The following is a 25,018-nucleotide window of genomic DNA, read 5'->3' on the forward strand; positions in this document are numbered from 1 at the left end:
TTTGAGGCTGGAGCATGCCCAGTGTTCAGAGATGCATTTTGGTTATGACTTAGAGGGGACAAAAGTCTACTGTCATCAAAATGTCGTTTTCTCAGGGCTGACATTCCCCATCCATCCTGCTTTACTGGTTTTATTACAGGTGCCTGCAGTGACATACAATGAATGTTTTCCCCATGTGCACATTGGCTTCTCATTCTCTTACCTGCTAAAGTAATTTCAGCAATGAAGCAAGCCCTTAAGATAACAACCAGCTGTGCTCCTTAGCAGTCAGAGTGTATATTCTGTTTCAGCAGGCTTTCCGTGCTAGGCTACAGCGAAGGAATTAGAATGAATCCAAAGCCATTTTAAGCTATTAACATTTTATCCTGGGTGAGAACTTTTGAACTGGATATGATTGAAAAGAGACTCCAGTTCCCTGGGATTGTATGGTGTGGTAAGAACAAGCAAGCAGAGTGGGACCAATATGCTGCCTTTGCAGTGAGCCAAGAAGTTATTGTTACTATAACTTTTATGACCCCTTTAACACACACACAGGGGCCTCCTCTGTCATTGGTTTTCAGGAGATCTGCATACAGAAATTCCATTAGTTTATGTCAATTACTTATTCGGAGCTCACCAAAGCTTAAAAAATATGGATTGGTTCAGCAGCTGGATTAAAATAGGCTTGTGCTGTATGATCCAGAGGAAAGATTGACCCAAAACAGCTGTAATGATGTAACCAAATGGAGAATTTGATGGTGTGCACTTCTGGGCCAACTGCTAAATATCCTTACTCATACTGAATTTGACCTAAACAAAGTCCCATTAAAAACTAAAATGAAGGGACTTACCCATCACCCATATATGCCAGGTTTGTTAACGTAAAACAGTTAGCATTGTTATTAATTGTTGGCCCTGTCAAGGGCTCCTTTGCAGATCAATTAGCATTAGGAAGAGTTCCCAGCCTGCTGCCATGGGAGCCTGCCAGGTTCATGCAGTTATTGGGCAATTAGTAAAATAGCCTAGCAAGCTATAAGGAACAGAAATAGACATTTGCTCTTGGCATATCTGCAACTGTTATTCTGGGCCAGGCACTCTTATCATTAAGATTGTGCTGGACTGGTCATCTGAAGTTTAGCACTCATTATCTTTAATACTACATGACCAATCGGCATGAAATTTGGCATAGGAATTAAAATTTCAGGCTTTAATCATGCTAATTGTTGTAACTAAAATTTTAATCATAGGTCAAGATGTATCCCCATTCAACCAGTGGAGCTGAGAAGCTCAGTTCGCACGTAATGCTAAGCCAAACTATGGCTTGGAATGAATCAACAAGTATGCTGGTGGTGCACATTTAGCAAATCATGACCAAATGTGTGGGCAGGCGGAAGACCTGCTGGTGGGTTTCCCACCCATGGAGGCTAATGGAAAGCTCCAAAACGCATTCTGAGGATGCTGGCTGGCAGAGATTTCAAGGACGTTAAGCAGAGATTTCCCACATCACTAGCAACTGGACCATTTCAGCCAGAGATTCAAAAAAGCTAAATTTAGGACTTTGTGTAGGCAAAAACAGACGTTCCACCACTGGTACCAGTTGGCAATTGGGACAATGTGCCTGGCCTCCCCCATCTGCTGCTGCCACTTTGAATGGCCAGGATGCAGCCTCTGTGGTGGAAGCAAACAGTTTGGATGGGTCTCTCCATATAGAAAAGAATACCTTGAAGTTCCTGTCAAGTCTACCTGCTATTCAAGAGTTGCTGTTTTTGGTTTGTCTCAATCCAGGGGCCATATTTTATCAGGAATTCCGAGGTACTGGTTTGCTGAGTGGCTTCATGTTTCTCTTTGGGTAAGCATATTCCTTGAATACTTTACTCACATTGGTTGTAAGGCATTTAAGCGAATGTATCAATACTGAGAAAGGCAAGGATACATGGCCAATCCAATCCATGGGAGCAGGAGGGCAGTCTGGCTCTGCCTTTCTGCCTACAGCTAAGGAGGACAACACTGGAAGAAATCACCCTGACTGTGGCTCCCATTCCACGAATGGAAGGAAATGGAACCGGTCACGTTGCAACCTGACAAAATGGCTAAACAGTTATGGGGCTTGTGCCAGTGGGGGTGAACTTTTCATTATGTTTATCAGGGATGGGGAATGTGTGACCTTCTGGGTGTTGGAGGAGTACAGATCCCATCAACTCTGGCCATTGACCATGGATCAACCAATATATATGAAAAAACAAAATAAAAGAAAAAAAAATTCCTTCCAGTAGCACCTTAAAGACCAACTACCGTATTTTTCGCTCTATAACACGCACCTGACCATAACACGCACATAGTTTTTAGAGGAGGAAAACAAGAAAAAAATATTCTAAATGAAACAGTGGATATATGATTTTTGTGGTTCATGCTGTGGTCACAGACATGTGATCTGACGGTGAGTTTGGGGTAGCCCAATGCAAAAATCCTGAGGATCCATGTGGATCCATGCTTTGTAACCACGTTTTTGCGCCATTGCGACCCCATGAAACAGTGGGTGCGTGTGTGTTTTGGTGCAGGCTGTAGCCATGGATATGCTATGTGATCTGATGGTGAATTTGGGGTGACCTAGTGCAAAAATCCTGAGGATCCATGTGGATCCGTGCTTTGTAACCACGTTTTAAGTGGGGAGGGAAGGAAAAGAACTCAAGGGACAAGGAGCTCGCGTGGGGGGTGTGGAGAAGGATGCTGCTGATAATGCAGGAGAGGCTCCTCTCCAGCTTTGCTCCTTTAGAACAAGCAGGCTCTGCGTCTCTCCCTCCTCCCCGGCAAGGAAACCATGATAGTAACCACTCTGAGACAAATCAAGAAAAATTGCGACCAACACTCTCCCCCAACAAGCGCAGTGAGGTCAAAACACACACACACGCAGAGAGGGAACTGGCCCTAAAGTCGCAGGGCGCTGGGGGAGTGAACGGGAAGCAAGAGAAGGAGAAGGAGCCCTCACACACACAGAGACACACAGAGTGTCAATTCTAAAGTCGGAGGGACAGCGCAGGGAGAGTGACGGGAAGCAGGAGGAGGAGAAGGAGCCCTCTCTCTCACACACACAGACACAGAGTGTCAATTCTAAAGTCGGAGGGACAGCGCAGGGAGAGTGAAGGGAAGCAGGAGGAGGAGAAGGAGCCCTCTCTCTCACACACACAGACACAGAGTGTCAATTCTAAAGTCGGAGGGACAGCGCAGGGAGAGTGAAGGGAAGCAGGAGGAGGAGAAGGAGCCCTCTCTCTCACACACACAGACACAGAGTGTCAATTCTAAAGTCGGAGGGACAGCGCAGGGAGAGTGACGGGAAGCAGGAGGAGGAGAAGGAGCCCTCTCTCACACACACACAGACACAGAGTGTCAATTCTAAAGTCGGAGGGACAGCGCAGGGAGAGTGAAGGGAAGCAGGAGGAGGAGAAGGAGCCCTCTCTCTCACACACACAGACACAGAGTGTCAATTCTAAAGTCGGAGGGACAGCGCAGGGAGAGTGACGGGAAGCAGGAGGAGGAGAAGGAGCCCTCTCTCTCACACACACAGACACAGAGTGTCAATTCTAAAGTCGGAGGGAGAGTGCAGGGGCGCAGGGAGAGCGAAGGGGAAGCAGGAGGAGGAGAACTATAGCTCAAGCACACACACACACAGCCCCTACAGTGGCTAATCCAAAATCGGACAGCAAAAAACTGCAGGCAGGGACAGAGAGTACGGTTTTTTTTAAAAGCAGCCAACCCCGCTCTGCTTCTCTCCCTCCTCCCGGCTAGGCTGGCTGAAAAGCTTCGCTGCTACTTAGCAGCTCTGTGGGGAGGAGAGAGGAACATAGAGGACGGGTTTTTTTAAAGCAGCCAAGCCCGCTCTGCTTCTCTCCCTCCTCCCGGCTCGGCTCGCTGACAGGAGCCGCTTACACCTGCTTTGCTGTTTCAAAGCAAGCCACGGACTGCTCACAACTGCAGCAGATTCCCCCGCCATCTGTAGGCATTCGCTCCATAACACGCACAGACATTTCCCCTTACTTTCTAGGAGGAAAAATCTGCGTGTTATGGAGCGAAATTTACGGTAAGTTAGTTCTAGGTATGAGCTTTCGTGTGCATGCACACTTCTTCAGATACACTGAAACAGAAGTCACCAGACCCTTCTATATAGTGAGAAGGTGGGGAGGGGTATTACTCAGAAGGGTGGTGGGAATGGGTGATTGGCAGATAGCTGTGATGAGCCTGTTGACGACTCTTAATGACTGCAATAGGTCTTACAGGAAAAAGCAAGGGGTGAGAAGGTGAAAAATGGCTTTGTCATGTATAATGAGATAAGAATCCAATGTCTTTGTTCAGACCAGGTCTCTCCATGGTTTTAAGTTTGGTAATAAGTTGCAATTCAGCAGCTTCTCTTTCCAGTCTATTTCTGAAATTCCTTTGTAATAGAACAGCTACTTTGAGATCTTGTATAGAATGTCCTGGGAGATTGAAGTGTTCTCCTACTGGTTTCTCTGTCTTGTGATTCCTGATGTCGGATTTATGTCCGTTTATCCTTTGGCGTAAGGTTTGGCCTGTTTGTCCAATCTAGAGAGCTGAAGGACACTGTTGGCATTTGATGGCATACACAATGTTAGATGATGAGCAATTAAATAGTCCCGAGATGGTATGTGTGATGTTGTTGGGGCCAGTAATGATGTTGTCCGGGTGTATGTGGCAGCAAAGTTGGCATCTGGGTTTATTGCAGGCTCTGGTGCCAGTGTCCGTGTTAAGTCTGGTAGTAGTATTATTGTGGGTTAGGAATTGTTTAAGATTGGGTGGCTGTCTGTAGGCAATGAAAGGTCTTCCTCCCAGAGCTTGAGAAAGAGAACTGTCATTGTCCAGGAGAGGTTGTAGATCTCTGATGATGCGTTGTACTGTTTTAACTTGGGAGCTGTATGTGATGACTAGAGGTGTTCTGTTATTTTCTTTTTTGGGTCTGTCTTGCAGCAAGTTCTCTCTGGAGAATGTAGTGCTGTTTCTCTCTGGAGAAACCAGAGAGAACTTGCTGCAAGACAGACCCAAAAAAGAAAATAACAGAACACCTCTAGTACAACGCATCATAAGAGATCTACAACCCACAATAATACTACTACCAGACTTAACACGGACACTGGCACCAGAGCCTGCAATAAACCCAGATGCCAACTTTGCTGCCACATACACCCGGACAACATCATTACTGGCCCCAACAACATCACACATACCATCTCGGGACTATTTAATTGCTCATCGTCTAACATTGTGTATGCCATCAAATGCCAACAGTGTCCTTCAGCTCTCTAGATTGGACAAACAGGCCAAACCTTACGCCAAAGGATAAACAGACATAAATCCGACATCAGGAATCACAAGACAGAGAAACTAGTAGGAGAACACTTCAATCTCCCAGGACATTCTATACAAGATCTCAAAGTAGCTGTTCTATTACAAAGGAATTTCAGAAATAGACTGGAAAGAGAAGCTGCTGAATTGCAACTTATTACCAAACTTAAAACCATGGAGAGACCTGGTCTTAACAAAGACATTGGATTCTTATCTCATTATACATGACAAAGCCATTTTTCACCTTCTCACCCCTTGCTTTTTCCTGTAAGACCTATTGCAGTCATTAAGAGTCATCAACAGGCTCATCACAGCTATCTGCCAATCACCCATTCCCACCACCCTTCTGAGTAATACCCCTCCCCACCTTCTCACTATATAGAAGGGTCTGGTGACTTCTGTTTCAGTGTATCTGAAGAAGTGTGCATGCACACGAAAGCTCATACCTAGAACTAACTTAGTTGGTCTTTAAGGTGCTACTGGAAGGAATTTTTTTTCCTTTTATTTTGTTTTGACTATGGCAGACCAACACGGCTACCTACCTGTAACTGGATCAATATATATGAGCTAGACTACAGATTATCTCAACCTTAAATAGGCCACTTCTGGATGGCTACAACTCACTTGTGGTGTCTACCATCTACAGCTTGTCACTTGAATCCTCCTGATGAACACAACAAAACAGAGAACAATTCTCATGGATGCACTTCTCACTTATTGTAGCGCCACACGTTTGACAGTAAAACACTCCTTCAGGAACTTGAAAAGCTTACACCTTAAAATCTTTAAAAAAAAAAAATAATAACCCTTCAAGAACCAACTTGAAAAGTGGTAGATCAACATTTTATTCTCACTGCATTGATCATCCCAATTCAGGACTGGGTCTTAAGCTTAGCGGTGAACCATTATGTTCTAGCATACAGAAGGTCTTGTTCAGTTCCTTGCATCTCCAAGTAAAGATATTGGGTTGCTAGTGATGTGCGAAGTCATTGCTTAAGACCCTGGAAAGCTCTGCCAGTCAGAGGTGATAGGGAGCCAGAGGGACAAAATGGTCTGACCTGGGGTAAGACAAGTTTCTGTGTATTTACCGTATTTTTCGCTCTATAACATGCACCCGACCATAACACGCACGTAGTTTTTAGAGGAGGAAAATCCGTAGGCATGCCACCCGTAGGCATTTCCTCCATAACACGCACAAACATTTCCCCTTACTTTCTAGGAGGAAAAAAGTGAGTGTTATGGTGCAAAAAATACGGTAATTTGTGGAGGGTTTGCACACCAATGCTGGGTAGTGATGGGGACAAGAAAGATTTGTTATGTATCTGAAAGAAAGCAAGGCACGATACAAAGCAAAAGACAGAATTAAGAGCAACAAAATCCTGATCATAAGCTTATAAGCTTATAAATGTAGTGCTGTTTTACTGTTTTATTGCACTGTAATCTACCTTGAGATTATAGGATGAAGGTCTGAAAATTCTCTTATAAGTAAATAATCTAAAGAAACACAGGAAACAGCTTTATGTTGCGTCAGACTTTTGGATGATTGAATTCAATATTGCATTGAATAACACTGGATCTCCAGGGCTTTTGGGAGATGCAGGGCAGTGAACCTGAGGCATTCAGTGTGTAAACCATGTGGTTTTATCATTGAATTATGGCCCTTCCCTAAGAATACATGTTTACAGTACTCCCTTTAAAGCACTAGGACAGAAATGCAAGTCAGTTGAAGAGATGCAGTCTCAAAGTCCAACTGTGGTAATCAAATGGTGAATGTAGCACACTCTGAGACACACTGGGAGGAGGAGGAGGAAGAGAGATACTAAATGCTGTTGCCATGGAAAATCTCTGCACAATAGGGAGGACCCGGATTGCCAATTGTGCTAGATGTTGGAGCCAGGGTGTGAAGAGAAACCAGGTGGAAGCAACTTCCCCAAGGGAACAAGATACTGTGTAAGACTGCCTTAAAAGTGCTGTGTGAGATTTTGATCTCAGTGAGTGGAAACTAAGCTTCCACTTGCTGATATGTTCCGTTAAGAAATCTCACAGAATTATAGCTCAGCTAGTAGAATTCCTCAGACTGCATTGCTTCACACATGTCCACAGACAGGACTAGAGCTGGAGGAGAAATTCACATTTGAAAGCAAGCTTATTAATTTTTCCAAAACAAAAAGCGAACTGAAACACAGCTATCCTCCAAAATTCACACGTCCCCGGATTTTACAACACAGTTTCCCAGCCAAGTAAAGTATACGACTGTGTATGTACTGGGGAAACTCTGCATAAAAAGGCATGCATTAGTGACAGTGGCATACAGAAATGCATTGTATTGAAGAAAGTTGCATACAAAAATGTGTATATTAAGAGAAATTCAAACTAAAATGCTGATGAATTTCCACGAGGACTGAGTGTGTGTGTGTGTAAGAGAAACCAAAATTGACTGATTTGTCCATCCTTAGACAGGACAGGTGCTATTTATTATCTCACATACCCCCTCACTTCTCACATACACATGCATCAGTGGCGTAGGGTAACACAACATGAAGGATGTGCTTTCAACATCAAGCAGCACACTCAAGTTCTCCAGAGGTGAAACTATCACAGCACCAGACAGTGGCTGTATCAATGGCATTTCACCATACAAGTGAGCGCTGGGCACAATTTTGGCTTTAGGCACGATCCCTGGAATCCAGAGGTGAAACTATCACAGCACCAGACAGTGGCTGTATCAATGGCATTTCACCATACAAGTGAGCGCTGGGCACAATTTTGGCTTTAGGCACGATCCCTGGAATGCAACCCTGGCATACCAACTGGGTGGGTTTAAAAGAGATTCAAACAAGTTTGGATCCTGCTTGAGGGCAGATCCCACAGGCAACTGTTTGGCCACCCTGAGAACAGAATGCTGGACAAGATCCTGCAAGCTGTTCCTGTGTTCACTTGCTGGAGTAATACAATAAATGCTTGGATTTTAGTGACCAGAGCAGGCCTGGCACCCTTATATTTTATGACAGACCCCTTAGTTTCTGGTTTTAGAAGGTTATGAGGCTAAAATGGAAGAGAATAGGGGGTCTGTAGATTTCATTAATCAACAAACTTATTCCCTCCCTCCCTCCCCATCATTTGGAAGAGTTGTGTCACAGGCTCCTTCCACGTGGCCTAAATCTCCAGACCTTACTGAAGCAATTTGGCTTTCCTTGCCAGCAGGGCCCATAATTATACTGTGGTTATCTTGGGCGCTCTCTTTTCATATGCAAACCATGGTGTCGCCTGACTTCATGACTTTGACAATGCTTCCACAGGTGTTTTCTGTCCTTTGTTGGGGTTTTTATACTCACACGGAAAAAAGGCAAGGAATGTTTGAGAAGTTTTTATATCGACTATGGACAGATTCCTGGTAAGTTTTATCCTGGAAATATTTTGCCTGCCATCCCTATCCACACAACTGAAAAGCATCCATGAGCAGAATAGTCAAAGGGGGGGAAAACAAACCCACATCAGATAGCTCTTCCAATCATGTTTAATAAAAATTGCTTCCCCTTAATTTCTCATCCCATTTCCAGTAGGTTGTTCTTTTTTAAAAGCCTCTGAATGACTTCCATACGATTGCCACAGTCTATCATAGCAAAACAAAATGAAGCCTGCAGTGAGAAGCCTTTTAAGAGGAACATAATTAAACTTGTTAGATTTGATTTATCATTGTTGCTCCGAGTCCTTTTTTTTTTTAAACTTCTTCTTTTAATCCCACAGGAAAGGAGATGAGGAGTAAAATACAGCCAGATTCAACCAGCTTATCCTACGGCTCTTTATGTAATGAAGGTGACTCTGTAAAGACTCAAAGCTAAGAGAATAGAGCATTTTAAATTCCAGTTAACAAGAGAAGCTTTCCATTTATTGGCTCCGTATTCAACACCACCCTTTTATCACACTTGTTCATTACGTGTCAAGTTATTTTATCCTGACAGTTCTTATGGTTATTTAATCCTCTTTGAGGATCCCCTGGCTATCACAAATGCATTGCGGTTTAAGCCAGCTATTGTGCCTGAAAAAAAGAAGCAGCAAGCAAGCAAGCAAGCAGTCATTAAATGGACCCAGGGTGTTTTCCTTCTGCAGTGGATCTTCCTTGCTTTTCTGTAGCCAAAGCGGCTCGGGGCAGGTGGGGATGAGATAAACACACAATTGTGCAAACATTCTCCTTGATTTCCATTTGAGTGGAACAACGTGAGGGCAGCAAATCAGAATTGCGCCTGACCCTGCTCCTGCCAACCTAGCAGTTCAAAAGCACGTCAAAGTGCAAGTAGATAAATAGGTACCACTCTGGCGGGAAGGTAAACGGCGTTTCCATGCGCTGCTCTGGTTTGCCAGAAGCGGCTTAGTCAAGCTGGCCACATGACCCGGAAGCTGTCTGTGGACAAACGCCAGCTCTCTCAGCCAATAAAGTGAGATGAGTGCCGCAACCCCAGAGTCGGCCATGACTGCACCTAATGGTCAGGGGTCCCTTTACCTTTTTATGGTGGCCACTGACACATCACACATACCCCCCCAATGCATCACAGAAAGGACAAGAGGACACAAATTTTCATTAAAAGGGCATATGCTAATTCTATGTTTAGATGCAAATTTAGAAATAATTTCTGTAATTTAAATAGAAAGATAATACATCTTGCCATACTGGGGAAGACTGTCACAAGGTGACTTGTCTGCCTGCTCAGGCTGCTGTTCATACTGCTAATTGTTGGTGGGCTTAGAAGACCCTGTTGTCCCTTTTCATGGTTGTCTTTCAGCCAGACTTGGACCAGACAGGCCTTCAGACAGAGGCTTGGCTTGTAACCAGTCTTCAGACGCAGCACCTAGAAGGTGACAGTTCATCCCCAGCCTTTGAAGAAGAGGGGTATTCTCTGTAAAGTAAAAGCATAAGCCATCCTACGAAGAGCATATCCTCACAGTGTTAAGTCATTTGGAATAATTATTCCTCCTGGATCCAGGACTTGCATTGCCCAAGCAATCCTTCACATCTTGGATGATCTGGAAAAAGGCAAGCTATGTAAATCCAAAATTGTTGTTCTGCTTATGCAAGAAGACACGAAGGCTCTTGAGAAGTGCTGTAGGACCTACCAATTATGGTGCTCCGCAAACCCTTAAGCATTTGCAGAACAGCACTATTTCCCTTCCAATCACAGTTTCTACGCGTCCAAGTTTGGATTCAAAGCTATGTGTAGAAAGCAATAGGATTTTTTTTTTAAACCCCTATCTTTAGTAACCTTTTCCAAAATCATTGGCTGGAGATGTTTCCTCTGTGGTGGGCAGCTTTGCCTAAGGATTTCCTACTGACCGGCCCATGAGGTCGGGGAGATAAGTGGAGGCATCTGCACTATGTCACAACCAGCCACCCCTGCATTATTAGAGCCAACAGCATCAATTTTGATGGTGTACGAACAGGGTGGGACCATCACACACACATTACCACTAGGTCTGGCTGTGGAGATTTACCTTAATTGCCATAAATGGAATTGCTAACTTTCCAGGATTTCCCCCATAGGCAGTCCAAGACAATACTATATACAAGGAAGATAATGGGATGGAAACCTGGCAATTCTGTTTAAGATGCTTGATATATTTTTCACATAGAATACAGCTCATCTGTGCTTCAGATGCTAACTAAAATTCAGAATGTTTGCGATGCATTTACTGCCTGCCAGCAGCGTTCATATGGCACTAGTGTTTCTCATCCACGATCAGTTTTTTAGCTTGCTATATTAAAGAGACAAGAGTTTAAGCATATTTCTGGGCATGCTGAGCCGTTCAAAGAAATGTGCTGTTCTTAGCGCCAAGTTTTCTGTTCTGAATATGTGCCTATGGGTATCAGCTATCAGAACAATTGCCAATTGTCGTGCTATTGCTGTAGTGGACAAATGTTGTAAAGGCAGCCACAAACAGATTCGTCTAGGGCAGAGGAGGTTTGCTCCAGGAGCAGAAGAACTTGTAACTCCAGGACTGGCAAGTGCATGCAAGGATGCTGAAGGTTGAAATCAACATGTTCACTTAGAATCTAGGCCAGAGCTTTCCAAACTGTGTCACGACACGTTAGTGTGTTGGCTGCAGTGTGTAGGTGTGTCGCACAAATGCTCCCCACACTCCTCCCGGGGCTGGTAAAGGGTTAGGTTTAACCTCTGGTTTGCTAGTAAAACTGAATTATTGTGTTGTGAAATGATGCATGTCTAAAAAGTGTGTCACCCACACGAAAAGTTTGGGAAGCTCAGATCTGGGCCTTGACTTCATCGCTGAAGCAAAGGCCATGTGCCACTTCACACAGAACATCAGAGTGGTAGCGACTAACTGCATTCGGCATCACGCCAACTGCTCCGTCACTTTCTCTGTGGCTTCCTCGCTGGAAAACTGCCTGCACCTTTTAGCACCCTCCTGATTTCATGGTCAAACGAGGTCATGGTTTGTTTCCTACATATTGAATATAACCTGTCATTATAGTGAAGCACTGTGAGTCAAAAATTCTCCCTCTTCTAGTGCGATGGCTGAAGCTTATCGGCTGGTTCTGCTCTGTTGCTGCAGCCCCAAAAAGAATTACTGCAACCTTACTAGCACTGGCTCACCCTTGTGTTGGCACAGTACTACAGGCTTGTTTGTTTGTGTGTGTGTGTGTGTGTGTGTGTGTGTGTGTGTGTGTGTTTCTTAGTTGTGCCTGTGCCTTTCACAGAAGCTTAAGCTGCAGGAATCAGTAGGTGCATGGCATGGAGACATGGATTATCACCTGCTAGCAGGCTGCAGGTTACAGCTACTATTAAAAGGCACAAGAGAAGAAAAAGTGGCAACCTTTTAATATGCCAAAATGCCTTGTGCTGATTGCCCTTCGCCTCACTTTTTGGTTGCTGCTGATCTCCCCTGAGTAAAGTGGTGGGGAGGGACCCCTGAGTAAAGTGGTGGTGAGGGACCAGAGGCACCAGCTTAGGCAGGTGATGGGGTGGACCGACGTCAGGACACTGGAAGGAGCCAGGGGTGGAGCTGAACACAGCAGCTGCTTGGCTTCAATAGCTGGTGGCAGTGCCACTGGCAGGCGGCTATTTCAATCCTCCTTCCCCTCTGCGGCAAAAGGAGGTGAAGGAGCCTCCATGCTTTTTGGACATACCCAGCACCAGCCCCAAAAGCATAGGGGGTCCAAAGGGCTTGGGCCCCTGGAGCTGGTGTCCCTAGGAGGGACATACAGACTGACAAAAGGGAGAGGTATCCATCTCTGTTATTCTGACATTTACTCCTTCAGACATAGCACCAAGGCACATAGCCTGCTGCTACTTGCAGAGGCATATCTGGGTGCTGCCCTTTCCCAGAGATTGCTCAAAGCTAATGTGCATTATATTTTACCCTTCTAAATTTGATGCATTGATGCTTCATGTTCTTAGCTGGAGAAAGATAGTTTTATTGGAGCTGCTTAAATGTGTAATTCATTTACTTCTTTGACGTTAGGTGAATGATACATTTAATTAATTCTGTAATCATCATCATCACCACCACCATCATCATCATAAAGAGGGACCTGGAACTTAGATGCGGAAACATCTAAAAAAACCAACCATGTACTGGCAGCATTGCAAATTCACCATTCAATCCACAACCATGTTGGCTCTTAAAAAGTCAGCACCCTGATCGCCCTGCAGCTCCCTCTAACATAACATTAATGAATCTAGAGTGTGTGCTGCCATACAATGAGCTATTTTACAGAAGAGATTTAGGGGAGTTTCATGTCATCCTACTGGCCCCAACACCAGCAGTCCTTATCCTGGAAGAAGCTCCACATACTGAACAAGAACTGGGCACAGGAAGAGCAAACCGGAGGATACATGAGAATGCCATCCTATATTATTTATGTTTTCTAGGCACATGGGGCATATTCAACGAAACAGTTGGGCCTATGGTAGCCAGTTCAATGAGTCACACTAGCGCAATGGGACTTCTCAAAAGCTTGCATTGACAGAATGACTGCTAGAGCGCAATGTTGACTTCCGCCCATGGGGTTGTATCCAATTCTAGCCCTATTCAATGTAAACCCATTGACATGAATAAACATGACTAACTTAGGTCCATTAATTTCAGTGGGTCTGCTTGGAGCAAAACATAGCTGGCTATAACCCACGCTTAGTGCTCTGAATAAAGCATGCAACAGGAATCCAAGAACCTGCTTGCATTTCTCTGCCTACGGTGCACATGTGCATAAAAGAGGGGGGAAACTGCATGTGCAGCTCACACTAGATGAAGAGCATTACTCAGCCCAGCCCACATGGCTCTTGCAACTGATCCCAGGGCTGCATTCACACAGTCCTAGCAGAAAATCGGCAATAGCACCAAGCAGCTGCTTAGGAATGAGAGCAGGTGGGTGAGCCTTGGTCCCTGCTCCTAAGAACACATCTAAGAAATATTTTTTTTCAGAACATCAAAGGCACTTTTGTTAGTCTTTAAGGTGCCACAGGACTCTTTGCTGTTTTTAATGTAATGCGTCCAGGATTACATTGCAAATCATTTGAATTAGCAGAACGGCAATATCATGACTAAAATGCTTACTTTGACCGAATTCCCAGCAGACCTTTTCTCCGCTGTCCAGCTTCGCATGTGTTCCTTGAGAAGCCCACAGCGATTTGCTCTGCGATTGGGATGACTCATTTGCTAATGGCTATTTTGCGACCGAAACCTCTTCCAGTGAACCAGGGTTACTGCTCTTTTCCACACATAACATGAAAAATATCCTTCCACCAAGCAGAGTGAGCTCTAGCACATCTGCTGGAACTTGGCTCTCGTTCACTTAAGCATTACACATGCCCTTTGGTAAAGCAAACCACCTGTTGCCTGCGCACAATTTAGCCCCAAGCGCTCTAAATGTTTCTCTGAGGAGGAAATCCATCCAAACCACTGATGGGGAGTGACAACCTTGGCATTCTTTTCTACTCCATTTGCTGGTGTGCCATTTATTGTACTCTCCAAAGAGCCCTGCGGTCTTTAGCCTAGTTTTTGCCCCTGTAACGAAAACAAAATGGGTTCACACGATGCCAAAAGCAAACAGATTCTGCATTTCCCATTTATTAAGTTCTCTCGTTTCCCAAGTGGGAGCAAAATTCCCTCTTTTCCCTCATGTCACCATTCCAGAGCCTAAGAACGTACATGGTAAATAAGGTTAGGGGGAGGGTTAACATCCTATACTTTGCAACGTGATATGGTTAAATAAGCTGCTATGCTAATCTAGCCTGTATTTTGTTTCTGGTGCAAGGCCAAAAATTTACTCGTACTTAAATATTTTATTTTTAGAAACATAAGCTAATCAGTAAGAGTGTGCCAGAAGTCCATTTCAGGCCAGATCGTTTGAGGAATAAAGTTACTAGAATGTATTTTTGCTGACATTTTGTGAGGTTACTGGTGTTTCCTTTCACTTAGACCCCTGCGTGGTGAGAGATCTGAAGATGACCATGTCGAAGCATAACTGCGAGACAGGTTGAGCTTCTACTGGCTGTGGTAAATCGTTGTTCTCAGCATGAGGAAGGGGGATGCTGGAGAAATGTTTGCCAGATGAAAGTGAAGGTCGCCTTTTCTGTTGAACTTCCGTCGAAAAGAAACATTTAGAATCCACGCTTGGATTCCTTGAAAGCTGTGTGTATCCCAAAATCAGGCCCATGCACTCACTAAAGTTGACAAGAGTTTTTTGAGACAGGGGAATATGAGTAACTGCTTCCCTCAACCACCTAAAGAACATTGAGCATGATGCCCATGACCACCCAAGCACACTGTTTGTCCAATTCTCCTGGGGCTCTTGAGAGTATGTACCTGAAGCAGTTTCAGCACTGTGGGAAAATCTTATGGCAGTTGTGTGCACTTGAAAAAGAAGAAGAAGAAGAAGAAGAAGAAGAAGAAGAAGAAGAAGAAGAGGAGGAGGAGGAGAAGAGTTTGGATTTGATATCCTGCTTTATCACTACCTGAAGGAGTCTCAAAGCGGCTAACATTCTCCTTTCCCTTCCTCCCCCACAACAAATATTCTGTGAGGTGAGTGGGGCTGAGAGACTTCAGAGAAGTGTGACTAGCCCAAGGTCTCCCAACAGCTGCTTGTGGAGACGCGAACCCCGTTCACCAGATTATGAGTCTACTGCTCTTAACCACTACACCACACTGGCAAATCTTGTCAAGCTCAAGTGCCATGTTTAGGAACTGGCTTTAAGAATAGTGTCATGTGAGTTGCAATGCTTGCATCCAGGCTGTTGAAAATCCCAAACGAAGAACTCCAAGCATGTGTAGGACTCTCCACCATCCTTAGAACAGGGAACAGGGGACAGCTGGTAGAATACGTATAACCTTCACTGCTTATAAAAGCTCTTAGCTGCATTTCATTGCCTCATTTCCAAAACAGATCTATCTACATATGCTAAAATTGCCCTCCTCCAGAGTCCTGAGGCACAACTGGGACAAGCAAGTATTTTAATGCTCTTGCTTTAAAATTTATGGCCGAGGCTACAGCGCAGCTTTTTTCCCTGGCTGCTCCAGCTAATAAAAGTGGCTCTGATGTGATCTGTTTGTCTGTTTGCTCCATCTACAATATTATTCCAACAATGTCACCACAGGCAGTAATGATACATTCTGTTAGTAATAATAAAAAAGGAACCAAATGGAGATATTTTTACAAGATAAAATATAGCACACAATTAAAATTCCCCTTCGAAATAAAAAACAACAACAACAAACATCTGTTTTCCTAATAGCAAGGTTGTATCAAATCTATCTTGTAAAAAGAAGGCATTCCTGACCTTTGGGAATTTAAAAATCCACACATTTTTAAAGCCTTCTGCAGCCATAAATAAGTAATTTGCATATTCCCCAGCAGACATAGACAAACCATCTGCACTGGGAAGCAACAGCAATTGTAGATTCCTCAATGGATGCCAAGATGCGAGAATCTTTGAGCAATGGGTTTCTATGGGTGACTTCTAAGTAAGAGGGGCCCACGTCTTGGCAAAGGAATATGTGGCTCACTTTCTTTCTGCTTTGGATCTCACTATGCAATTGGGGGGACGGGCATGGTTATGTTCAGTGCCATTTTTCTAGAAAAAGAGGTGCCAGAACTCACCACGAACACCTCCCATGTTGTGTTATCATGGCAATGGCACCCACCTAGTGGCATAGCGGTGGTTGCCAGTGCCTGGGGTGAGTGCATGTCAGGCAGGGTGTGCCAGCCCAGCCCTTGCTGCCACTGTCAGAGTGACCCCACTCCCACTGGAGCAGAGCAGAGCTGCGCTAAACCACTTGCCCTCCAGCCCCCCCGGGGGGGGGAGCCTGGCCGGCTGACATGGCCCCTGGCAGGTGGGTAGGGCCACATTGGGGCCACCTGTGTGGGCATGCCTGGTTCACCCCCCTTAAAAAGTGTGCACCTGGAGCAATGCCTCTCCCCCAGCACCCCCTATGTTGTGCCCCTGTGACCACCTGAGAGGTGCTGAAACTGATCTGGTGAGTTCCAGCTGGGGAAAAAAACCCTTGTTATGTTCATTCGGTTCACTCATTTATCTGACTTTTGTAAAGCCCTGTTCTGCATGTGGGATGGCTTTGCCCAGTGGCCCATGGCCTGGAAAGAGGTGGAGAGGCAGAGTTCTTTTTTTAAAAGAAGAAGATGGTAAGATAAGAAGAGCCCTGCTTGTTCAGACCACTAGCCAATCTTGGTCTACCATCTTGTTTCTTATCCAACAACCTGTCGCTCCTTCACAGTTTCTCTGAGCCTTTGAGTTCACATCCAATGCTATGAACGAGAAATATCTATTATAATTATTTATATCCCGCCTCTTAAGGAGACAAATCCTTCCAATATGAGTTGCAAGCAAAATCAAATTACCTTGATACAGTGGCGTAGCGTGGGGGGTGCAGGGGGTGCCGGCCGCACCGGGCGCAACATCTGGGGGTTAGGGATAGGGTTAGGGTTAGGGTTAGGGGGCACAAATCCAGGGTTAGGGGGCGCAAATTACTTGCCTTGCCCCGGGTGCTGACAACCCACGCTACGCCACTGCCTTGATAGAATCACAACGAAGCATTATCAAAGCATCTGCAGATGTTAGTCTGTGGGCAGAAAACTGCAGCAAACAGGAAGCCACGAGCTCTTATGCTTCCTGTCCCCACACCCCCGTGCCCCATTATGCCCCCAAATCACTATGAACACATATAATTTATAAAGAAAATTCAGCTCTACAGACTCTGCATTCATTTGACAATTGATCTTAGCTCCCACTGGATGACGGGCAAACAGGAACTCAAGACACATGGCACTTAAAGGTTGCTTAGTTACAATCAACATGCTTTCTGTGGGATTAAAAGTAGATTTTTGAAAATCTGATTACAGAGCGTATTTAAGTCCTTCCCTGCACTCGCCCTGATGTTCCTATGCATCTCTTCATCTGCTTTCCTTTGGAAAGATCTGGTTATAGTTCTTAGCTAATTTGATACATTTTTGTGATATAATTTGGAGTCCCTTGATATATTTGCCAACTAACATACAAGAACTATTGCACCGCGAAAGTATTCGGGAAGCCTGGATGCAATTAATATGCTGACAAAATGGCTTGCAGAAAGCAGTTCTGGTTTCGTTAACTCTTTAAACTTGGCAACAGACTAAAACACCTCAACCAAAGTGTCCGCATTACCGCAGCAAGTTGGTCACGTCTTTTGAAAGCCACATTGCATTGGGGAATACTAATCTAGGGGGAGTCTCTAGGTGTGTGGACCACATGTGCTGTTTTGCATATGACAGTCTGCTGTGTGGGCCTGGTCTTATGTGCGAGGCAGTGCTGCCAAGCATAGCAATAATCAGCCCAGATCAGGCAAACTATTGGTGATCATTTCTAGTAGACTTCTTTATTAAGCATTTGTCCTGATTTGTTTGCACAAAGCTTGTGGGGAGGTTATACGATGTTGGCTGCTTATGGAACATCCGTGCCAATTTGTTTGTGGGGAGGTTGCACAATGCTATGCCAAGCAATTGTTATCCCACGATTTTCAGTTTGCTTTCCTTCCCACAAAAAGTCCAGCTTCTGGATTTTGGAAGCAGTGTCATTGGGCAATTGTACAACCTGAACTTGCCCCTATTTGACAGAATCACACCTGCACAATAGTGACATTTTGGAAACATCCTTGGTCAAGTTGGGACCAAATCTAACAAAACTATGCAACTTGAGAGGAGGGGAAACACCTGATGTAACTGTGAGCCCTTGTGTGTAGCTGTTGACACTTAGCACAGAGGTCTCAGCTCAGCATTAAGATCCTATCCTGGCACCATTGCTTTTTTCACTATTATGGGCCATAGGCAACCATAAAGAAGTCACGGAGATAAATCTTCCAGTTTTTAAAAATGGCTCTTTCAAGTCTCAGACATCAACTGTGTCACTAGTGGAAAACAAGTAAGGACTCAAGGGGCTTATTATGACCGCAGCATAATTAGAGGTGTTTTATTAAACTCAGTATGGACAAAGGAAGCTGCCTTTTACCAGACTATTTGTCTGTATAACCAAACAGTGTCTACTCTGAACCTGCAAAGTCACTGACAGACAGGCAAGATCTCTTAAATGACCTTAATCCTTTTAACTGAAGACGCCAGAGCCCTAACTCACCAGCAGAACACATGCAGAAGGATCCAAAACCCACTTCTCAGCACCTCAGGTGGAAAGATCATGGTCTGAAGCCTTAGGTAACTGACACTCATTATCTACGTGTGCTTCACATGTTTTTATTATTTATTTAATTTATATACCACCGTATACCCAGAGGTCTCAATTCCCATCAGAACCAGATAGCAAGGCCTGATGGGAGTTGTAGTCAACAACAACTACTAATTATTGTTATCAATAATCAATAACCATTCATTGTTATCAATAATAACTCATTTAAAACAACCTACAATCTCCAAAATATGGTGAGTACTTTACTCAAAAGATTCATCTCAGGCAATTGCCTCTCCATAAATACTATCGCTATTTAAATATTCAGAAATGGTTTTTTCGGTCACCTGTTTCTAAATTCACACTTCTTGCTAAAATATCAACACAGAAAAAATATAGGTGTGAAGGAATCCTCATATTCCACGTAATTCTACCCAAATAGCCATTAAGTGTTTATTTAAAAAGAAAAGAAAAAAACACCAACCACTCACAGAAAGCTACATTTTCAACATTGCCTCAGGCAACAATAATTCACTGAGGAGGCCTACTACCTCAAGCAATTCAGAACTAGAAAAATATCCTAAAAGTGGGCAGCAGTGAATCTGTGGTCAGAAGGGGTGAATTGTCCAAGACCTTATTTAAAACTTTTATACAGACACAACAGGCACTGACTCAGATGAGTCGTGGGTCTTTTTCAAGAGTGAGTTTCCAGATGAGACAGGCATTTGGTACTTATCAGTAAAAAAGACAACAGGTAAGATTTGAAATTCTATGTCAAAGAAAGAGTGCCGGGAAAAATGGTTCACCAAATATTGTAAAGTTCTTTGTTGATCCCTGGCACTTATCTGAGAGTTATGAGGCAAGATAATCTCCATTTAGTAGTCATGAAGTTCTTTGGGCTTTGACATTCATTCTAGGAAAAGGGACCCCTTTGCCATCTCAGGTACTGAGCAACTCTTTGTATGGATGCTAATATTGTAAGAAGGGATGGGGGAAGCTGTGACCCTCCAGCTGTTCTTAGACTACAATTCCCATCACCCCATGACCATTGGTCATGCTGGTAGGAACTAATGGGACCTGGAGCCCAACAATTTCTGGGTGGCCACAAATTCCCCTATCCCTTATCTTTGCAGTAGCTTTGGCAAAGATTCCCCTTGCAACCTTTGCTGTGGTCAAGCTGACTTTGGACCAGACCAATTAACCTCAGATATGACACTCTTCTTGATCATCCATGTTCACTACAACAGAAAAGACTTACCTTTTAGTGTCCCTCACCAGACGGAGAGGGGGGAAAAGGCCGCTGATGGATTTCCCTGGGAAGAAAGGCTGACTGTGAAACCGCTCTGGAAATTGTAGCTCTGAGAGGGGAAAAGGGGTCTCCCGACAACTCTTTAAGAAATTACACTGATTCCCATGATTCTTTGGGGGAAACCATGGCTGCTTAAAGAGGTATGATACTGCTTTAAATGTATAGTGCAGATGGTAAAGGGCCATAAATGGCAACTCTTTAACAATGGGAAATAGCAATGCGTAAGCAGAAATGCTTGTGATATATATTCAGAGTGGGATATATATCACATAGCATTTCAGCTTATTCTGGCAACCAGATGGAGAGGACAACTCAGCGCAGTCTTCTGATTGTTCTAGGGTGGACTCAATTTCTTGTCAAAAACCACCCCCATATAAATTTTTTTTTGCTCGGCTTTAGATTTATAGGCTGAAATGCCCTTCCTGCTCCATGTCAACGTGGCTGTGCAGTGTCAAATACCTAAATAAGGATTTCATCAATACTCCTAACTCGAAGTCACCAAGTTAGCACGTACACCCTATGTTCAAAATAATAACTGGGAAGCTGGCCAGCAAATATGTAAGTGGATTTAAAAGAAATCAGGATATATTAGCGAAGTTTGCAAAACCGAAGCTTGTATTTCCCCCAAGAGCCAAAGTGTTAATTCTGGAGAATGCTACCTCCTTACCAAACTATTTGACCCCAAGGCCTGCACCATCTCTATGGCATCTAAATAACTGGTTAAATGTATTTCCTGGGTTTCTAAGTACAGGTTGAGCAGCTCCCCGAGATGAAATGGGGCAGGGGGAGTCATGCAACATACAGAGTGTGAAAAAATATGGTAAATTAACATATCAAAATCCACACCAGATTACTGTATAAAATTAACTTGGATCCAAATGATAATGGTTTGCTGGAAACCTAGATGCACTCTTGATACACCAGAATGCAAGCACTGCAAAATTTAAGACTGAAACAGTCATCTTATTCTAGGCTTCCTATACCGCATTTAAATCTAGATAACAATGTTATTTGTTGTTGTTTAGTCGTGTCCGACTCTTCGTGACCCCATGGACCAGAGCAAGCCTGTCTTCCACTGCCTCCCAGATTTTGGTCAAACTCATGCTAGTAGCTTCGAGAACACTGTCCAACCATCTCGTCCTCCGTCTCCTTGTGCCCTCAATCTTTCCCAACATCAGGGTCTTTTCCAGGGAGTCTTCTCTTCTCATGAGGTGGCCAAAGTATTAGAGCCACAGCTTCAGGATCTGTCCTTCCAGTGAGCCCTCAGGGCTGATTTCCTTAAGAATGGATAGGTTTGAGCTTCTTGCAGTCCATGGGACTCTCAAGAGTCTCCTCCATGACCATAATTCAAAAGCATCAATTCTTCGGTGATCAGCTTTCTTTATGGTCCAGCTCTCACATCTCAAGCTCTCACTTCCATACATCACTGCTGGGAAAACCATAGCTTTAACTATACGGACCTTTGTTGGCACGGTGATGTCTCACAATGTTATAATGACTAGCAAATCTGGACTGTCAACCAAAGAACAGTAGAAAACAGACTATCAGGACTTCCTCAATTGCCAAATCAATGAAGTGCTAGAAGCAATCAGTTGCTGGAAACCACAGATGGGAAGAGTGCTCTTGAGGTTGAGGCATCTGGTTGGCCACTGTGAGAAGATGGACTAAATGGGCCATTGGCCTGATGCAGCAGGCTCTTCTTATGTTCACTCCAGGCTTTACTTATTGCAATAAGTCAAAAGTGCAGCTAAAGGAACAAATGCTACATATGGAGAGACAGGACAGGCAGAAGTCAAGGAAGCGTGGTCCCAGCTCTGCAACTCCCATCATCCCCGACCAGTGGCCATGCTGGCTGTGGCTGATGGGAGCTGGAGGTCAAAAGTATCTGGCAGCCACTAAGTTGTGCAGTGCTGCCCATTATGAGCCAAATATAGGAGGCTATGTGCTAAGGCAGGGCTGGGGAACCTGTGGGCCTACAAACGTCATTCCCTATCACCCTTGACCGCTGGGGCTGATGGGAGATGGAGTCCAACAGCATTCAGGGGGGCACAGGTTCCCATCCCTGGCTTAAGGGATAGACAGGGCAACAGGAAATCCTTCCGTTCTTTTTTAGGGAATCAAGAAGCAAGGTGTAATTAGCTTCACCACTGGCAATTGTTAATGACTTATCTCACTGCGTTCTGTAGACCAAAGCCCATGCTAGTAAGCCAATAAAAATTGTTGGCTTTAAAAAGGAAGAATGAAAAAGAGGTAGTTCAAAACAAACATGATAAAGAGCTTTGGAACTGTCTTTGAATGGGAAACAATTCAAAAGGTTGACTGAAATCCATCATTGCTGACCTGAGAAAAACACGCTCAGCCTATTTAAAGGTTTTTATTATTTGCACATGGTTATAGGACGCGTTAGATTCATAACCAGCCATTGTTTTTCCTATGGGGACATCTTGTGGCCATTTTCAATGCTGACAGCACTGTTACTTGAAACAAGACTATTGCTGTGGCTTCTGGAAATAAGAAAAACCCAAGAACCAGACACCACCACAAAATAACCAGTTGTAAGCTCCTTAAGCTGCCGCAACCTGCTTCCTGTCTAGCAAGCAAGTGCACTGTGTCAGGCTTAGCACAGGAATGACAAATGTCCCTTAATGAGCTACATGGAAGCGCCAGTGACCCAGCACACAACAAAGAGTCTTTTCTGCAAAGCAGCTAATTAGGAGGACATCTAGCTGGAACTAAGGAGTCTACAAAGCATGGCAAATGCAGCCTTTGAGAAACCCCACCAGCAACTAATCCATCCAGAGCACATCAGTTTCTGAATTATTTAACTCCAAGACAAATAGCATTAACCCATGTTTCTCCTCTGTCCACAGCAGCCACTTAGAGAACTTAGTACCTTAAAGCCATTGAAAACATGCCAAAGCAAAACCTTCAGTTTCTACAGTTAAAAGCTTTTTGATGTTAAGCAAGCCTGAAATACAAGCTGCCCTGGACTTCTTTTGCAGGAAGTCAGTTAGATCAAGCCCTTCCTTTTATTATTATTATGCTGAAAGGTTGTGTATTTTATATACTGGATTTTTGAATGGTGTTTATTGTGTCAACCTAAGCCAAACCTTAGCTTAGTGCAAGTTCAGATGCTCACAGCTGCAATCCTTTTTGTTACTGTACAATGCTAAGATAAGCCAAGACTTGGTTTAGACGAGCATCCGCTCAACCATGGCTTGCAGTTAAGCTTGTATTACTGTGTTCTCATTTTGTATTTTTGTGTTATGAACTGTCCTGTGATCGTCAGATGAATGGCAATATGCGAATTAAATAATTAAACAAACACATTTTCACCGTGGTTTGGCTTAATGTGGTGTGCAAACTGTGTCTCTGCTGAGCTGCCAGAAGCTATTCTTCCTTATTTTGCCCAGGCAAAGCCCAACTCCGTCATGAAACTCATTGGTTGACCTTGAGCCAATCACAATTTCTCAAGCACAACCTATCTCAAAGGTTTGCCGGGGGGGGGGGGGAGAGAATCATGTATCGTAAGCTAACCTGAGCTCCTGAGCTCCTTGGAGGAAAATGATGATAATAATGATAATAAATGTCAGTTAAAAGCATGCAGCTCATATACAGTGGTACCTCAGGTTACATACGCTTCAGGTTACAAACGCTTCAGGTTACAGACTCCGCTAACCCAGAAATAGTGCTTCAGGTTAAGAACTTTGCTTCAGGATGAGAACAGAAATCGTGCTCTGGCAGCGCGGCGGCAGCCGGAGGCCCCATTAGCTAAAGTGGTGCTTCAGGTTAAGAACAGTTTCAGGTTAAGAATGGACCTCTGGAACGAATTAAGTACTTAACCCAAGGTACCACTGTAGTTTAAACTAGTCACATTATCTTATACTCCAATATGGATGATGCCATTACTCATCACTGGTCCTCTTTGACACTGTTGCTCCAGCAGCGCCATCAGCAAATGAAGGGATACATGAAGACTGAAATCAAACCAGGCTGGAAAACATACAATAGTATTTAGGATAGTTCCACACTTGGAAGAATAGTTGACTTTCAATACAGTGGTACCTAGGGTTAAGAACTTAAAATTTGTTCCGGAGGTCCGTTCTTAACCTGAAACTGTTCTTAACCTGAAGCACCACTTTAGCTAATGGGACCTCCCGCTGCCGCCGCCAATGCTGTTCTCATACTGAAGCAAAGTTCTTAACCCGAGGTACTATTTCTAGGTTAGCGGAATCTGTAACCTGAAGCGTCTGTAACCTGAGGTACCACTGTATTCATATAGTGATACCTTGGTTCTCGAACAGCTTAGTTGTTGATCAAATTGGCTCCCGAACGCCGGAGACCTGGAAGTGTTCTGGTTTGCGGACGTTTTTCGGAAGCCGAACATCCGACACAGTTTCCGCTTGAGTGCAGGAAGCTCCTGCAGCCAATCAGAAGCCACGCCTTGGTTTTTGAAAGGTTTTGGGAGTCGAATGGACTCCTGGAATGGACTAAGTTCGAGAACCAAGGTACCACAGCATTCATTTTGATGAACTGAACTTATCTGGCCCTGCTATTGCGTTTTTTGACAATGAATTGTTACCCCACCACAATTTTATAAGAAAGAAAGGTTAGCAGACAGGTTACACAACAGATGAAACTCTGTGGTTTTTTTTAAAATCCCTCTGATTTGAATTTTGCTTAGTTGTCTCAAGCAGGAATT

General features: G+C 44.1%; 1 protein-coding gene across 3 annotated transcripts in view; it reads left to right on the plus strand.

Annotated features, from left to right (window-relative positions):
• Positions 1 to 9,432, plus strand: part of NIPAL2 (NIPA like domain containing 2) — a 42,596-nt gene extending 33,164 nt beyond the window's left edge. For 2 of the 3 annotated variants that reach the window (XM_081874578.1, XM_081874576.1), the window contains 3 exons: positions 1,765 to 1,828; positions 8,631 to 8,725; positions 9,079 to 9,432. In XM_081874578.1, coding sequence (XP_081730704.1) covers positions 1,765 to 1,828; positions 8,631 to 8,725; positions 9,079 to 9,173 — 254 coding nt within the window. In that variant the 3' untranslated portion in view covers positions 9,174 to 9,432. The remainder of the gene's footprint in view (positions 1 to 1,764; positions 1,829 to 8,630; positions 8,726 to 9,078) is intronic. The other variant, XM_081874577.1, reaches the window with a different exon arrangement.
• The last annotated feature ends 15,586 nt before the right edge of the window (positions 9,433 to 25,018 follow it).

The sequence above is a fragment of the Podarcis erhardii genome (genome assembly GCF_964252035.2).
Source record: "Podarcis erhardii genome assembly, chromosome: 8".
NCBI lineage: Eukaryota > Metazoa > Chordata > Lepidosauria > Squamata > Lacertidae > Podarcis > Podarcis erhardii.